A 19,501-nucleotide genomic window follows, 5' to 3' on the forward strand; every position below is an offset into this window, starting at 1 on the left:
GTGTAAGTTTTGAAGGTGTTTTCCTTGAACAATGATGCTACTAAATTAAGTGAATTTAACAATAGTCTTAGCTGATGGTTTTATTTTTCATAAAATTACATTAAAAAAAAGTTTAAATTTGTTTTGTTTTTTTTAGCTTCATTGTTGTGGAGCAAAAGGACCGGATGACTGGGCTGAATCTCTATTCAATAAAACAAAAAGTGAAAAATCAAGCTTGCTGTCTTTTCTTTCTCCTGATTCTCTAACATACAAAGTTCCAAGTAGTTGCTGTTCAGATCCTGACTCTGCAAATTGTGTAGAGTTACAGTCAGTAATTGGGCAAAGCTCAGCCAATCCAAAGATCCATCAAAAGGTAAGGTTATATGTCTGATGCTCTTTTTTCTTTTCTTTTTTTTTGAGTCATTTTCCCATGTAATTGTTTTTGAAGTTGACATTACTACAGTTAATGAATTAGAGCAGGGGTGTGCAACAGGCGGCCCGCGGGCCACAACCCGGCCCGCCAAGCCATTTAGTGTGGCCCTAGTTGTTGTAATCTAACCATGTGGCCTGATCTGTAATCCAACGCAAATGGAATATTTTTTAAAAGCATCGATCCTACGGGATTCCCAGGCTTCGACTCGACAAACTTCTAAAATTATCTTTGCTAGAGAGGAGCAGGCCGAATTCGATTGGTCGGCCTCCTTAGGGCATGAATAGGTGACGTGCACTAGCACTATTGTCTACGACTCAACGTCATGTCCTGAACCTCGCCTTCGCCCGCTGGCGACAATTTTCCCTAACCTCTGCTGTCCGTCATTCATTATTGGTGAAAATTTTATTACCTTTTACAGTTACTACAAGAGATTGAAGGTAAATTGATTATTATTTAACATATTGTTGTGACTTTACTGAATTTATTAAAATTTTTGCTTTCAGATGCATCTGATTCTATGTACAGTGTGACCTCGTTATTCGCGGGGTTACGTTCTTTACCCTCCCGCGAATAGCGAAAACCGCGAATATTGGACGCAGTTTTAAAACGTATATGTATGCGATTATATACTATATGAAATGCTTCCCAAACACTAATGATACTTATACTCATTGATGCAGTAATAATGTAGCAATATTGCATACTGTTATGTATTTCACTAAATTGTACCGTGCGTTACCGGGCTGTGCTTTGCCGTTTGCGTTGTTGGGGAAGCTGAGGCAGTCAGCCAATAGCAGTCCAATCTTGTTTGGTGAAGACGACAATTGATAAAACGGCTTGATTGAGTAAATACAACAGAAATCTCCTCGAAAAGCCCTTTCAGTCTCTGTGACCTACAAAAACGCAGTTCGCGCATAACCCGCGAATGGCGAACCGCGAATAGGCGAGGTCACACTGTATTTTGCTATTCTCAATTAATTTAAGTACTGGAAGGCTATGATCGGGATGCCAATTTAGAAACATGTGTTTCTGTCCATAAGAGGTTCCATGTGTAAATAAATTCTATGTTTTTTTCTACTTTGCTATTTTCGTGAGAATAATTTTTGTTTTGATTTCAGGGCTAGTAAAATGTCAGCAGTTAAGAAACGAAAAATTGATGATGAGGAAGGTTATTCAACAGTGAATGGTGCACAAAATATCTTGTTGTCCCACATAATCAAGGTGTTGTCTGCCTCGTCTGTCAAACTACAATTGCAGTCATGAAAGAGTACAATATTAAGCGACATTACGCAACTAAGCACTCCTCCCAGTTTGATGAAATTGTTGGTCAGGCACGAAAGGACAAAATTGAACATTTAAAATCATCCATTGAAAAGCAACAAGGTGTTTTACCACTTTCAAGAAAAATTCAGAACTGGTGACAAAACTGAGTTATAAGCTTTGTGAATGTATGGCAGAAAAGGGAAAGCCTTTCAGTGATGGAGAATTTATTAAAATTGTTTAACAATATTCACAGAATATGCATGTCCAGAGAAAAAATATTTGGTGGAGCAAACTAGCCTTTCCGCTTTACTGTCTCACATGGGACAAAAGATCTTTCAGAGGACATCAAAGAAACTTTGAAAGAGAGATTGAATTGTGTGAAGCTTTCAGTCTGGCTTTGGATGAAAGCACTGATATCAATGACACATCCCAACTTGTCATTTTCATCAGAGCTGTTACTGCAGGCTTTGATGTTTTCAAGAGTTTTAGATATGGCAAGCCTTTCCTCCACAACCACAGGACAGGATATTTGTGAACAAGTGCTTAAGGTTGTAGAAAAGTTTGAACTGAATCCTTATAAATTATGTGGTGTTACAACAGATGGTGCTCCTTCCATGACAGGTAGGACAAATGGATTCACCAAGAAATTTCTAACTGCAATTGGAGCACAAGACGTAGTTGTAAGCCATTGCATTATTCACCAAGAGAGCTTGTGCACCAAAGTTCTGGATTTTGCAGAAGTCATGAAAAATGTCGTCAATGCGTAAATTATATTGAACACGAGGATTAAATCATCGACAATTTAAAACTTTTTAGATGAGCTGGACAGTGAGTATTCAGATGTTTTGTACTTCTCTGCTGTGCGTTGGCTTAGTAGAGCTGCTACTTTGAAGAGATTCTGGAATCTGCGAGAGGAGATTAAGTTCTTCATGGAGAGCAAGCGTCAGAATGTGGACTTCTTGAGCAATGAGAACTGGCTGAATGACACATTCCTCACAGACATTACACAGCATCTGTCTGATTTAAACTTAAAACTACAAGGGAAAAGTCAACTTGTGAATAAGTTGTTCGAGCATATTTGTGCTTTTGAGAAGAAAGTGGAACTTTTCCAGGTTCAGTTGAGAAGAGCCATATTGACCCATTTTACATGTCTTGCAACCAGGAAACTGGAATTTCCTAATCTGGATTGCACCAAATATGGAACCAGTGTACAAAAGCTGCGTGATGAGTTTGCAAACAGATTTCCAGATTTCAGACAAACTGAAATTAGATTGAAATTGTTCGCTCAACCTTTTGATTTGGCAGTGGAAGACAGTCCTGATGATTGCCAAATGGAACTCATTGAACTGCAGGCTGACATGGACACTAAAAGGAAATTCTCTGAAAACAGTTTGCTAGACTTTTACAAACTCTGTGTACGTGAAAAGTTTCCCAATTTGTCCCATCATGCACAAAGAATTGCCTCCCTTTTTGGTAGCACCTATTGCTGTGAGCAATTTTTCTCCAAAATGAAGCTCATCAAAACCAAATGTAGAAGTCAGCTGACTGATGAACATTTGACCAGTCAGTTAAGAGTGGCAACCACTTCTGTCAAAGCTGATATTGACAAGCTCTGCAAGGACTCTAAATTTCAAGTGTCGCACTAAAATGATCACTCATGCAAAAATATAAAATATTATTGCTTGCATTTTGAGAATTTTTTTAATTTATTGTGCATGTACACGAATAAGCTTGTTTTTTAAGTGGCCCGCTTGATTGATGAAGTTGGTTATATGGCCCACCGACGAAAAATGTTGCACACCCCTGAATTAGAGGTTTCAAATTAGTATTGTTTATTTAGTGATTCATTTAAATTACCAGTGAAAATGCAAACTCACAGTTTCAGTGATAATGTGGAATATATTTGCAAATTGTTTACTAATTTTATCTTAATCCATTCCTCATTTTAGATAATTACATAAAACAGTAGAAACGAATTGTTAAAAATATTGAAGTTAAAATTCAGACAAGGTGTGTCATTTTCTTTTATGTCAATATCTTAGGAGTTTTGAGTATTTTAACAGAACTCACAATTTTATTGTTATTATTTAAATGGAAATTTGTGTCTACTTAGATCACAGGTGGTTGACTTAAGTCAGTTACAACTGAAACCTGCAAGTTAATTAACAAAGAGTGACAAATTATGTAATAAAAATGACAAAAAAATTTATTATTTATCTTTTGCTATTGGATTTTTGTTTTTATATTATAAATCAAATTGTTTATAATAAATTTACTGGAAATAAAGACAAAAAAGTAGTTGATACTAATTACAGTTCAAGTATTGTAAATTTTATTTCATATCTTTGATAAATCTTTTTTGCTTTACAGTTTTTGTATTGTTTTATGCAATTAAACTGTTGAAATTGAATGTACAATAAAAGAACTTTGTGAGTGTATAATGACATAAATATTTTCTAAGATGCACACAAGTAGCAAAAACATATCAAGAAGAAAAGGAGAATACTCAGTGTCATTAATGAACCTCAATACTAGCTGTAGTATATTACAGTTTTTTTTTCAAGCTACAGTTATTACAATAAAAAAAATATTTTAAAAGTATAATCCTAAGATATATTTCACCAGAAAGGACAGTAGTCTTGAGAAAACTGGTTATTTCATTGTTGAAAAAGGCAAGTAGGAAACAATTTCAGTCCTCATATTTCTTCCAGAAGTGTGATTGTACCCTTCAAAATGACTCTTCCATACATGGTACATTGAATATGCTTTTAAAATATGTTTCTGGAGTCAAAATTAGGTATGAGAGTGTGAGTAAACATGATTGCACATCTCAAATATGAAGCCACTGAGAAAGTTACATTAAATTATGGCTGTTTTAGATTGAAGAAAGCAACTTGAGTCCAAAAACAAATGCATAAATTGCAACTGAAAGCTTCATTTTGTGTATTAAACAGGATTTTGACAGTAATCTACACAAACTGGACAAAGTTTATTGTGAAAAACAGACAACAGTTAATGTTGTTCAAGTTTATTTGAGGTTTTCATGAAATCATGAAAATGTTGCTTTTGGTGTATGTTTTTAAATAGCTTAAGGTTTTAATTTTGAAACCTTTTGTTCTCACAAGCTCATCAGTAAAGTTTTTATAGTTATGTATCAAGCCTTTAAGAAATCATACTAAGCAACAATTTTGTTCATTTATTTCTCTATATAATAACACAATTATAATTGATCACCCAAACATTAATTTAACATTCTTGTTGTGGTCAATTACTGACAGATTATATGATTGAACTTGTAGAATTTGGTCAAAATGCAATCATAAGATTTTGTTCCCTATTCATACTGAAAAATTACTTCAGTGTTCATGTGATATAATTTTTTTTTTAAGTTTTAAAGTATTATTATAAGATTTTAAACCACATATAAATTACATGGTCAATACAAGTGTGGTAATTTTGTTTTTCCATACTGTATCAATTAAGTATGAATAGTATTATTTCACAGGTATACAATAGATAGAAGTATTCATTTTTACATCAGATACAGTATGTCACCAAAAATGTTTTTTGGCAATTATTTGTTGTTTTAAATTACTTTTATTACAAAATTAAGATCTGAAGTATTTTTATATCAGTACAACTAACTAGTTTTTGTTTCTTGAAGTAAGAACTTGTTTCATTATATATATATATATGTATATATGTATGTATGCTTAAATGTATGTTTAGGGCTGTGTTCAGGCACTACAGAAACAGCTGGAAGAACATCTGACCATAATCATTGGAGTTGGTATTGGTCTTGGAATCATTCAGGTTTTTATTGTTTTTTTGTTTATTTAAAATAGTTTAATTTATCTGTTTTCTGAGCATTTACAGATAATAAAATATTGGCTTTGCTCTATATCAGTTTGTTTCAAAATTAAAAAAAAACACAATTACATCAAGAATAATTTCATGATTTATTTTAAAGATTAAATACTTAAAGCCTTAAACAAAATGAAAATCTTTCTTTTCCTGCCCCTCGCCAGTCCAGCAGTAAGTCTCGGGATTTACAATGCTACAATCAGGGGTTCGATTCCCCTTGGTGAGCTCAGCAGATAGCCCGATGTGGCTTTGCTATAAGAAAACAAACAAACATTCTTTTCCTGATGATTTTTAATAACAAAAAAACTCTCATTTTGTGCCTTTTTTTATGCAAAATAACTTCAAAATGTTTATAAAGTATTTACCTGTTTTGTGTTTTTTTATACAAGTTTTGAAATTACTTTGATAAAACCTATTTGAATTTATACTTATGGTTACTTCTGTGTGTTATTAAGTTATATAAAATAAATTATAATAGAGATTGTATTGTTAACATGGACATGCAATAGTACTGAGACAGAATTTCTCATAAGGATTTTTTTTAATTGCACAATTATATATTAACATCTTAAATTTTTAATACATGATACCTTATTACTCCTTATATATTTAAGTCTATTAACAAATGATCCAAAAATGAAGAATATTCTAGTAAATACATATATTTATCAACTCTGGAATGGAATTTTCTAATCTCAAATATGTTTTTCTTAAATACATATCTTCTTGAACTGATTATTACATTTCATTTGTCTAATATAAACACTTCCACATTAACATTTAGTTTTATAAATTCGCTTTAAATATTAGTTAGTAAAACATAAGGGATGTGAATGAATTTAAAGGATTGAAAATTAGGCTGTAGGATAACGTATAAAAACACAATATAAGATGTTATTAGGAAAAGCAGGAATGCTGGATCAAGCAAAAGGTGTTAGAGTCATTAATGTCTGTGAATGTTTGGAAAAAATAAAGTTAAAAAAAATTTTAAAAAGTCACAAATTGTCATGAAAAGGTGAAAATCTGGCAAATATCTGTGTAAGAATGTATTGGGACTTCGTCTGAGAATTATGTAGAAATAGTAGACCTACATATGGGTCACATGATCTAGCTAAGAAGGAATAAATATGACACTAATGTCTTGCAGATTCTCTCCCAATGATGATGTTGAAACAGAGAGAGAGAGACAAATTTTTGATGCCATAGATTGGCCAGAATTAAAAATCTTTAATTGCATATCTATTTTAATGTTGTTTGTCATTTATTACTTTAATTAGTCAGTGCATACTAATTTGCTCATCAAGAACCAGGAAAGGCCACTCAAGAATAGAAATGTTATGACAAGATTGTAAAAAAACATGTAGCAATTTGAGGAATTGGTTTGGCTGTGGTAATTGCAAACAGTATAGAATTATTGTGGAGACAACTGGACCAGTTTGTACCTCATATTCTTACATACAGGTTCACTGATATGAGTAACAGCAAAATAGGGTGCACAAAAGCACATAAAGCTGCAACCTTAGAATCTGCTGCACAAAGCCTCCTGAACCCTATGGCTGAACAATTCCAACCTCAAACTTACATCATCCTCAGGAAGGCCAAGAAACCAAAACCAAACATCACTAAACACAAATGCAGTACACTGAACCATCTAAAACGAGACAACAACATTAAGATTCTACCAGGAGACAAAGGAAACAGTGAGTCATCCTAGACGTCAACAATCATGACACGAAGATCAAACAGTTACTAGACAAACACTAATACAAAAAGATCACCAATGATCCTGCAGAAAAGACAGAGAGACTCATAAATAGAATGCTGAACAAACTAAAGAAACAAAGCTTAATCAATGAAAAACTAACCAAAGACTTAAGATCCAAGGAAAATTTCCATCCTCATTTCTATGGACTACCTAAGGTAGACAAACCTAATATACCTCTAAGGTCTGTTGTCAGTGCTCAAAACTCAACTTGCCATCAACTGGCTAATTTCCTAGTACCTATCCTATCTCCACTATGAGGAAACACTGAACATCACAGTCAAAACTTGACAGATTTCATAGTACAACTCAGAAAGCTACACATCAAATCCTAGGATATGATGGTCAGTTTTGATGTCACAGATCTATTTACCAATGTTCCAACCTCAGAAACCATTCATATCGCTAGACAAGAACTGCTGAATGACAACTTTCTACCACACAGAACAGATATGAAAATAGATGCCATTTGTCTACAGTCAACCTATTTCCAATACATCAAGGAATTCTATGAACAAACAGATGGTCTAGCCATGGGATCACCACTCTCTCCAATCCTAGCAGACATTTTCATGGAAGACTTTGAAGAAAGAGCTCTTTCATTCACACTGGTAAAACCAAGTTTCTACAGATGTTTTGTCGACGACATCTTTGTTATTTGGTTCCATAGTCATGAAAAATTACCAGCCTTTTCAGAACATCTCAATTCCATAGACAAAAGAATCAACTTCACTATGGAAATAGAGGAACAAAACAGTCTATCGTTTCTTGACATACTCATCAACAAACAAGCAAGACAAATAACCACAACTGTATACAGAAAACCCACCCACATGGACAGATACCTACTCTTCCAGTCCTATCATCCAACCTTGATAAAACGTGGTATAATCCAATCCCTAAATAAGAGAGCAGAAACATTTGGGATAAGACATCCATCGAAGCAGAACGTCAAATGATCATAGAGAGTTTTAAACATAATGATTGCACCTCCTCTTTCATCAAAAACTCCTTGAAGAAGACCACGACAGAAAAAAAAGATCAGAAAGTCACCACCACTACCACCATTTATCTTCCATACCTACAACATTTCAGTGAAAAACTCAAATGCATAACCAAAAACAAATTAAACATAGAAGTCTGGTATAAATCCTACAATACCTTAAGGTTCATTATGGTAAAAAACAAACAGCGACCTACCAGAGAATCACAGAAACGTCATCTATGAAATTCTGTGTTTGTGCATTGATACATACGTTAGAGAAACGGGAAAAAAAATTGCAACAAGAATAAAAGAACATAAAGATAGTACAAAACTCAAAACAAAATTCAGCCATTGCAGAGCATGCCACATCAACTGGACACAGAATAAACTGGGAGAAAACTAGAATCATCAACACAAACAAATTCTGGAAGACAAGAAAAATCAAAGAATCATTTTATATTAACACTATTAAATCTTCATTTAACAGAGATTCCAGATTAGAGATGAGTAACCAGGACACTATAAAAGACCATCAGCACCTACACACACAGTGACTTGAAGATGAAAGGCAGAAGACGTTTCAAACATCATCCTCTACACTTGTGTTTCCACAACAGGCAGTTGCCATCCATTCTACAAAGTTTCATCATGTATAGTACATCCATACACTGCATTTATGCATCATAGACAAATATCTTTGTTACTGGCTTGATCAGGAGTCAAATGTTGAGGAGGATGAGGGTGCTGTTTAATTCAACTCTTTCTCACTCACCCAATGGGTGAGAAAGAGGTGAAATTACTTCTTTGTACACGATAAGCCAGCTGAGAACGCATTGGAGTTAGAAGCAAAAAATAACTGTCAGTTACTAATGTTGACCTTCAAACTAATATTGATAAGACTGTTTATTGATTTACTTCAAATTGAAGTGAAAATGTATCTAGTGCAGTGCTTGTTAAAAGGAATTTTTGTTATTAAATGGATTGAAAATCTTGTGGAGGATAAAACATTAAATGAAATCTCATTATGGGAAGTGCTTGTTAAACAAGGGACCACTGTATGTTTAACATTAATTAGTATCATAAGTCATTCATGCTATATGTCATAGATAGAAATAGGATAGTTTAAAGAGGAACAATCTGTAGTTCAAGTCTTCTTGCTGCAGAAAAATTCTGTATTTTGGAACCATGGTGTGCTATAAAAGTGACAGTCAGATCTTGTTGCTTCATACAATAACAGTTGATCAAGAGTTGGTAGTGAGTGCTGTGACTAGCTACGTTTGGTCTGCCAACTTAAAATTATGGATAACTAAGCACAACTCCTACATGCTTGTTATCAAATATTTACCACATTACAAAAATATTTTTCCCAACACCTGGACCAGGAAAAAAAAACAACAGAAATTTAAAGTACCAGATGAAGTATGGAATTGGAAAATTTAAAGAGACTTTATGAGTAAAGTGAAATAATCTTAAAACTGATACTAACTAGGGAAGAATGATGGTAGCCTGTGCTGATAAAGATTAAAACTACGTTGATGTTAACATCGGATACATGTGTAAATATGGTGTGGGTTTTAAGGTATGTGTAGTTACAAATATTTATAAGATAGATCATTTACCAGAATATCTCGTTCAAGTTATGTTAATTTAGACATACTAGGTGGTGTGGCTCTGAATAAAGTTTTGTTGTTTTTTTTTCCTTTCAGTTGCTTGGTCTAGTTTTCTCGATGGCCCTGTGCTGTGCAATCTGGAATTAAGTTTGTACGTGCCGTTTTATTCTGCTTTGTTGATATTGCAAATATGCCATCCTGCATATTGTTTATGGACTAGTTATTTTATGTACTCCTGATTTACTGATCTTTTAAACATGAAGAAGTGCTCAAATGTGTATATATGTGTACTTAATATATCAGTTATATCTTTAATCACAAATTTTATGATATTCAGTACAAAGCCTCCTCTCACTTCCTGTGATGTAAATTTAGTTTACTGTAAGAATGGATAGAATGTCCATATCAGGTGAGGTTTTTCCATTAACTTTTGTGCTGGAATATTTGAACACCCAAGAAGCTTAATTATAATTAATTGTCTTTATAGACAAAACAAACTAGGAATGTAGCTACTTTGCTTCTTAGTCATACTTCTGTTTATTTTGTTATAAACTGTGTCCTCTGTCAATAATTATTATCCATTTTCTTTGAAACTGAATTCCAGCATTAATTAAAATTTTTATTACTGTATTATATCATACCTTGTATAATGTTCTGATATTAGGATTTATAATGTCATGAAAAGTTATACTACTTTTTTATATAATTTTAATAAATCGTTTTATCTTGAAATAATAATAAGAGATCTTCAAACTTATTTTATTTTATGGATTTTCTTCTTTTTTTTTTCCCCCATCTTTAAGTTTTTGTTTTATTTACCACTTTAAAATTGCAGGCAACTTAGAGCATGCCATTTATATAGTTTTTAGTACTGTATTAATATTTTATATATGGTTATTAGACATAATTTGGGCAAGGAAATAATAATTTGCTCATTATGACTGGCTGAAAAGATTTTTGTTTTTATAATTATAATTGTTCAAACTCGAAAGGATTAAAAACAAAAGAGATTCTAAACCTTCCAATAAAATAACAGTGCTATTATATTCTCAATTTCTGAAGCTAAAACAAATCACGTTATTTAGATTTTCATAACACTCGTGTAGTACTGATAATGGGAAAATCTCTTACCTATGTGTTCAGCTTTCAGTGTAAGGAAACAAATCCCATCATTGTCACTGGGACTTCTATTTAAAAGTCTAGTTGCCAATTTTCTTGTTAATACTAATGTCTTAAACACAGAAACATTACTTATGTCCAATTTATAAGAAAAGTGACAATTGTGCATTGTTATTTTTTTTTACACAGGTTTTGTGATATAAAACTATCAGTGCAACACTGTTGAAACCAGAATATGTGAAATATATATGCTTGTATCTCTTAGATGTTTGCCACTAACTGATAATGGTTATATTAGGATTTTATGCAGTGAAACAGTTTTAGTCTCTTAAGTCATCTTAATTTCAAACTTGATTTTAAGTATTGTTCGTACTTCTATTTGTATACCAGTAGAATAAAAATACCCTGGTTCCTGTCATCACTTGTAAAAACAGACTGAACTTGTTACTCTAAAGTATTTTTAATGAATTTCTTTAACTTATATATCTTGATAAAAATATATCTTATGTTTGCAGGAATGTTCTCATAATTTTAGATGTGTTGAGAAATGTATAAATTTTCAGCCTGGAGCATTTTGGACATAGTTGATTTGAGTAAATTACAGATAACTCTGGAAGGAATGTTTTCAGTCACTGAGTGTTTTGTTTTTATAATTTGTTAGGAACAACTTTGTTTTCAAAGCTTGTAAGTTTGCCAATCAAAATAGAAGTTTGCCTCAGAAAAATTACTATGTAATGCAGTTTTAATTAACTACTCCTTCGCAGGTTATAATATCTGATTATGTTTCTACCAACATTACTTCAACACTGCCTAGAACGTATTTTAATGAAAATATTGCCTTTTTTGGATATAATTTCTTCAGTAAGCTCAGGTTTTTCCACTAGTAGCTTCCTGAACAAGTTAGAATAATGAAGTAATTTAATATTTTTTGTTTGATTATGTTGTGTTCTTACATTTTTTCCATCTCAAATCTAATGTTTTTGTTGAAAATATATTTTAACAACTTTGTATGTTGTAAAGTCATGAAAATAATGTGTGGTACAGTGGAGAAAAATGTTAGTTTCTTACCAACTTGTATTACTATATGATTTATTTGCTTTATTATATTGTAATTAATAGCTTTTGAGTTGTATAAATACATATTTTAATGTTTATGTATAAAACTGTGAATAAGAAAATATTTTTTTCCTTTAGGAAAAGAACTCGTAATACTGAAATATGTATTGCAGATGGTGCTTTTTTATTATTTTGAGCTTTTTGGGTGTGAGAAGGAACATTACTCAAAGATAGAATATAAGTGAGAAAGTAAAATAATCTGTATCATCTAATTTTGGATTTTCAAATAACATCACTGAAGTTATTTGATATGAAAAAATATATTATTGTTTATTCTGTATTGATTTTTGCCATGAAATACATCTGAACCAAAATCTCAGTTATCTTATAGAAACATATAAAATATTCAGTATTTCTTTAAAAAAATTTTTACCAGAAATACTTTATTTTTATTGAGGGGTGAATATCATTTTTCACAAACTGTTTGTATCAACACAAAAATAGTATCACTTGCCATAACTCCATAAATGTATGTTGAGATCATGTAATGTAGGAACAAAAAAATGGTTGATTGATTGTTTATAACTCTTAACTGTAGGTGAGAAATAAAAATAAAACTGAAGAGATGTAAAATGTTAAACACTGATGTTTTTATTAAGAACTATTTTTATTTTTTAAAATCATATTTCTAGCTTGAAAACATGTTGTTGGAAAATTGATAAGGACTAGAAGGATATCAAAACAAAGAATGTTTTAGTTGTTGTTTTTTATAATGGATACCCGTTCAAGGTGCCGCTTTATTTTGATGTTTCAGACCATGTAAGATAAGTGTACTCATTTTTTTTGTAAACAATTTAATACGTTTTTAGATGTAAGAAATCTCATTTAACAAAACTTATTGTCATGTATTATACGTAAAATATATAATGTGCATGTTTTTGTGTGTAAAATTTGAAATAACCTATTTTAACTTGGCAAAAATAAAGTTTTTGTGATTCATATTATTTTATAGGCTTAACTTTCTGAAATGTGTTCTTGAATTAGTAGGGTATAATTTTTTGTTTAATTTGTTTTTGAATGTTGAATTAACATTGAATTGAAAACTTTCTGTGTTGATTTTTTTGCTAATAATGAATGAAATTTTAACACAAACAATACAATTCTGCTTATTTTATAACTATATTCAACATTTTATTGATAAATGTAAAACATAACTGTAAGTCCCATAGGTTTAAAGTTGAATAAGACGAGAACCACACCTTTTCTTATAATCTTGTACTATATATTTGAAAAACTAACCTATGAAACTTGTTATATTTTTTAAAAATTTGTATCTTGATGTATTATTTTTGAAAAGTTAAGATGAATTTTGCATAATTGGATAGAATGAAATCTTTACTTTGTAAGACCTATCTTCCCTATCAAAATAAATGTATACATCATTTTTTTTTGAGTCTTCTATTATTTTTAACATATTCTATCATGATTATATTTCTGTTGAACTATGAAGTTCCTAGAATTAAATTTAAATATATCAACAAATACTTTTCCTGTATTAATTCTTTATAGCTCACCATTCAATCTATAGAAGTGTAAAAGCTTTTTTAATTTGGCTCATTTTGTGTGTGTGTGTGTGTGTGTGTATATATATATATATAACTTAACAGTCGTGAACATTTTAGTTTGTAAGACATAACAAATAAAGCTTGGGAAGAAAATATTTTTTTTATAAAATTTGTTAAGCTTATTAATTTAGAAATTGTTAAAATCTTTTTTTTTTACTTTATACTAACAAAAATGGTATGTATCCTTCATTTCAACTTAGAGTTTTTGTCTTTTAAAAATTTTTATGGTTATCTTTCTAGCAGGCTATACTGTTATAATTTGTTATAGAAAATGATAAAAAAAACATGAATTTTTACTAAGCTGTGGTGGTAAACAAATAAAATGGGGAACTGCCTCTTTGCAATGTTTATGGTCCAGATTAGGAAGTTTCGTGGTAGGCACTCAATGGAAGGTAGATTGTGTGCACGTACCTTTGTTGACACCATTGAATTTATATGAATAGAGGCAATAAGGAATTATTCATGAACACAGCAAAATAGTGCTTCAAAATGGAGAATACACCACCAATTCATAATATGAATGGAAGAAAGTACGTTCAAGATATGGAAGTGACAGAGAAGAAAATATGTTATATATTTAATTCTTTACATATGCCCAGAGTATTATAATGAAAAAATATAAAAATTAAAAACAGTTTGTGATAGTTTGATTATTTAAGTTGAAAAAAAAAGATATTGTTATAAATTTACTGTCAAACCTATGTTGGTTTTCTTCCATATCTTTTGTCTAATTAGGAATCATTCACTCAGTTTACTTAACTTGAAATTTATAACACTACATACTAGTGTAGGCCCAGCATGGCTAGATGTTTGACGAGCTCGACTCACAATCTGATGGTCATGGGTTTGAATTTTTATCTCACCGAACATGCTCTTTCAGCTATGAAAATATTATAATGTGATGGTCCATCTCACTGTTCATTGGTGAAAGAGTAGCCCATGAGTTGGCAGTGGGTGGTGATGACTAGCTGCCTTTCCTAGTCCTTCACTGCCAAATTAGAGACGGCTAGTTTAGATTGTCCTCGTATAGCATTTTGCAAGATTAAAAAATAAACAAACATGTTGGTATTTTACTTGAAATTACTGCAGATTCAATTTATTTTATTTATGCTTGCTTTAAAGTAATTTACCATGGTGAGAATCTTCACACAACATAATTTTATTTCTAATTCAACATCAGAAGTTTACTAAATGGCTAAACAAGTGTGTTACTGTTTTGGCTTTTGCCAGCATTGAATACTCACAAGGATATTATCTTAAGCTTATCTAAGATAAAAATAAAACAAAATTCTATGGGGATTAACAACAGTCAGATTTATTATATAATGTGGTAATTAGGTACAATAATGTTCAACAAAAGCCAAAAGCTTTTTTGTAGAAATGCAGGATTATTAAGAGAGGAGTAAACTGAACATGAACAACAAAAGAAATGAATACATGTAAACAAATAAAACAAAAACCTTTTATCCACAACAGATGGATTCCAAGCAAATTTTATTAACTAACCAGGCTGGTTGGTATTGTAAGTTATTAGTGTAAACTGGTTGCTGTGGCTAAAGAGGATTCCTACTCATGCCTGTAAGAACAAGTAAATTCAAGTAAATTATCACTTTCCAGTGAAAATAAGGGTTCATGTGGGATGTATCATAATCCCAACCTGCATAGTCACAGACTATTTCAAATAATATACAGAGGAGAAAGCCTGTAACTCAAACCAGTTTATACAGCTATCTGTGTCATCTTAAGAAGTGCACTTACAAAAATAATAGATTTCTCAACAACATTGGTAGAAATTTCACATTTAAATAAACTATAATCTAACTTTATAGCTTATTACTGTTTAAGTTTACAATTTTCATGCCTGCTTAAATATTGTACAATATTTGTTTCTGTAATAAACAAATTAGGTTAATTATTTGGCATAATGACAATATATGGTAGAAGTCTCATTAAAATTTAGGACAACTGTCAATCACATTTGTTAATTTAAGCTCAAAAGTTTACTGTGAACTAACTCTGCTGTTCCCACTGTATTGATTGAGCCACTGAAGGGTTGACGATATCAGAATTAGTTTCTGTTATTGCATGTTCTTTCAGCTGTGAGAATATTATTACTGAGACATTCAACCTTGCTATTTTGTTAGGAGTTGTTGCATAGGTGACAAGTTCCACTGACTGATTGCTATCCCTCTAGAAGGGATGTCATTGTCTGAACAGTAGGGACTTTGACTTAGCCATTTAGTATATGTGTTATACAAAGTACCATTCACGCTGCAAATACCAAAAGGTTTTTGTTTTCTTCTTTACTTTCTATTTCAGTTACATATCAAATTTACTTTTCATACCCCTTGGGATTTTTTAAATTAAGAAGCATTGGCCAGATCAATGATCAAAGTCATTATCAGGCTTAGTATTTAAGTAGTATCATAAAATACACAGAAAAAAATGGAATTTGGAACACCAATTTGAGGCTACTAGAGTCGGCAAAGTATAATAATCAATTGCACTGATACCTGGCAGAGAATTGTAAATAACATGCAGACTTTGGAAATGCTGTGTATAGAATAGTAATGAATACAACTAGCAAAAGAAAATTGAAACAGTACAAATATGGCTGGTGATAGTATTAACCTTTTTTTAGAATATTTAAAGAAACTCCTTTGTTACTAACTTGTAACTGGAGCAAAGGACAGTTAATCTCTAGTTGCATTATATCTATAACAAGAATGTCAGTAGCTATGTGCTGAATACCTACATGAAGATGTAGAAGAATTTCCTTGATGTGCCTGACTAAAGATACTTTGTATAATATTTATGAAAAGGTAAAGTGAAATTATAAGAAACATCACAGATAGACTCTTGAGTGCCCCAATTAAAATAACTGTTAATTTTGCTCCCTCTACATGGAATATACTTGTAGTAAGATGTATTCAAGTTTCTTTCTGAATTGCTGTGTAGATATTCTGCAGGTAGTTAGTGACACTTGTGCTAGCATCACATAAAAAGAAATAAATGTACACTAATCCTTTTATGTAGATGAGGTTATATATACATGGCTGTCTATTGGAAATGCTGACCTGTGATTATATTATTTGAAATTGTCATTGAAATAGATAATCTAAGGACAGACATACACGTATGGATCCTTGTCTGGATTGGGTCTGTGGGTATTACATTATTCTTTATCATGTCTTTGCCCTATGTGAACATTTCTGAAAAACCTTCTCTTTACTCCATCAGCTGGTTGAAATCATTCAGCTAATTTAACTCTCCTCTCCAGTTTTGTCTGAACAGAAACACTAAAGATATTTGTTTATTTCTTCTCTTGTTTGTTTTTCTGTTTCTTTGAAATATTACTCTTGCAGAACATTTATAGTGCTTACTGGATACTTATATCTACCTGTTGTACATTCATGTATCTGAATAACATAGACTAGTTATCAGGTAACATCTTGATGCTATAAACATAGAAGTTCTTAGTAATTTTAAACGTGTATATTTTCACCAAGCATGGAAGCACTTAGTATGTATGGATGAGCCAAGAAAAAAATGGCTACAACATTCAAGCTATTACTCTATGATGCTTACAGATAACTACTAAAGTTGAGAGTTATGCCCTTGTTTGAGCACCTATTTACAATTATTGAGTGTTTCACAGCTTATGAGGCTTCCAATATCATTGAAAAGCATTTGTAAAGTGAGAATCAGGAACTAACTAAATAGCTAAAGTGTTCATTCATTGTCATTCTTTTCCCAAACTATCCAAAAATGTGTGAAGTTTTTGTAATAGCTTTAGTATAACAAAAAAGCATTTTAAGAGGACTTTGGAATAAGCTATTACTAAGCACTATTGTGCTTAGTATTAGCTAAAAAAAACAAAAACAACATAATTCTACTGTGAACAATGTTATTGTCACCACTTTATATTAGCTTTCATACTGAAATTTATTGTTTGTTTAAGAAGCTTAAGTACAGCTTAAAATAGCAATTATCACCCATTGATAGATGAAATACTTGAGGCTTTGTACACTATACAATTGGCATTGTTAGAGAGCCAAACCCTATGAAAAAAATATCAATACACATAATATTGAATTTTATTATGCACATTCATAGAATGCACAAACTTTCAGTGAGGTGGAAAAGAATGTCACATAACAAGTAATAAAAGAAATTTTGTAAATGTAAAATTATGTTGTAGACTTTTGTTTAAAAAAACAAAATCCAAGAGACAAAATTGTAAAAGGGTTAAATTAGGTGAACAAGTGGGCCTTTTGATAGATCCTACCTTCCCAATTCAATGCTCTGAGAAAGTTTGGTTTAAAACATTAACAATTCAAGCATGATTTCATATCCTCCAACATAAGTCACTGTCTAAGCTAATGCTTTTAACTTTCTGAAAAGAAACAGCATGTATCGTGCATTGTCTATATTGTCACATTAAACAACAATAAAGCATAAGGAATCAGCTGCAGTAAGCTACAGAACACCATATGTGTACACAAGGATACTTCCTTTTATGCAACACACAATCTACTATTTCAAAAGTACATTCATCATTAAGATACCAATAAAGCTAGAGAGTGCTACCTTTATTCTGTGGTTGACATAAATTAGAATTTCAGGGTATGTCTCTCCAGTCATGTCTGACTTTTTGCCAATTTTGAAAATGCAGTAATTACAAAGTGGCCAAAGAGATGGTTTTATACAAAGTAACTGATACACAGCAAGATCATCCAGTGTCTCGGCAGTATATTAACTGGGATACATTTACCTATAAAGGTAGATTCCAAGCACCACTCAGATTGAGTAACCATCAATCTCTCTAAAACCATGATCCTTTGATGAGAAGAAGTTTTCTCCAGCCCTCGACTCAGACCAGACTTATTATGCTTATCTTTGTAAATCTTAGAATGCTGACATATAAATGCAAATACATGAACTTATGTGAAGATAGAGAAAATAAAATAACATGTATGAATGTGTTAACTTTTCTGAAAGAAGAGTTTATTCAATCCCTTTTGGTAGAAAGTGTTGTTTGGTTTGTTTTGAATTTTGCTCAAAGCTACACGAGGGCTATCTGCACTAGCCGTCCCTAATTTTGCAGTGTGAGACTAGAGAAAAAGCAACTAGTCATCACCACCCACTGCCAACTCTTGCGCTACGCTTTTACCAATGAATAGTGGATTTGACTGTCACATTATAATAGTCCCGTGGCTGAAAGGGCGAGCATGTTTGGTGTGACAGGGATTCGAACCCGTGACCCTTGGATTACAAGTCGAGCATCTTAATCACCTGGCCATACCAGACCCATCAACATAATGTACCATTTATGTCTACTTAGCCATATAGCCATTTAATGTGTTATTCCAGTTAACGTGCATCAAAGCTTAATTGAGTTTTATTACTATTCATGTACAATTCCTGGGTTCTAATAACCATTGTATTTCTTCTGGGCACAGTCAGGGTATTTTATTCAGTTCTCTGGCTGTGAAAATGGGTTACCTATGAATACTCCTGTCCCTCTCCCCAGTCAGCAAAACTGTTATCATTGATTTTTTGGATCCTGTGATTTATGCCCTGAAAATATGCAATCTCATAAAAGTTAAAGTTACACCTAATGTTTAAGTCCATAGTTAAATATAAAGTCAAATTGCAGTTCAGTTTAATATGTCTAATTTTATAAATTCATAATCTGGGAACTTGCTACCTTACTGCAGCCTAGGTTTCCGAAGACATTCAAGAATCTCCAAACCAACACTCAAGCTGCAAACTACAATAAGCAAAGTCAACTTTCCTTTTTTT

General features: G+C 31.9%; 2 protein-coding genes across 5 annotated transcripts in view; both read left to right on the forward strand.

The window, feature by feature from the left end:
* LOC143238875 (CD9 antigen-like) overlaps positions 1-13,516 on the forward strand; it is a 29,795-nt gene extending 16,279 nt beyond the window's left edge. For 2 of the 4 annotated variants that reach the window (XM_076479480.1, XM_076479483.1), the window contains 3 exons: positions 137-352; positions 5,405-5,488; positions 9,993-13,516. In XM_076479480.1, the coding sequence (XP_076335595.1) occupies positions 137-352; positions 5,405-5,488; positions 9,993-10,043 (351 nt within the window). In that variant the 3' untranslated portion in view covers positions 10,044-13,516. The remainder of the gene's footprint in view (positions 1-136; positions 353-5,404; positions 5,489-9,992) is intronic. The other 2 variants (XM_076479482.1, XM_076479481.1) reach the window with 2 other exon arrangements.
* LOC143238877 (uncharacterized) lies at positions 6,682-8,573 on the forward strand. Its single transcript, XM_076479484.1, has one exon. It carries the CDS (start codon positions 7,640-7,642, stop codon positions 8,258-8,260), a length of 621 nt encoding a protein of 206 aa, XP_076335599.1. The 5' UTR covers positions 6,682-7,639; the 3' UTR covers positions 8,261-8,573.
* Positions 13,517-19,501: the final 5,985 nt, after the last annotated feature.

Source organism: Tachypleus tridentatus, chromosome 13 (genome assembly GCF_004210375.1).
Source record: "Tachypleus tridentatus isolate NWPU-2018 chromosome 13, ASM421037v1, whole genome shotgun sequence".
NCBI lineage: Eukaryota > Metazoa > Arthropoda > Merostomata > Xiphosura > Limulidae > Tachypleus > Tachypleus tridentatus.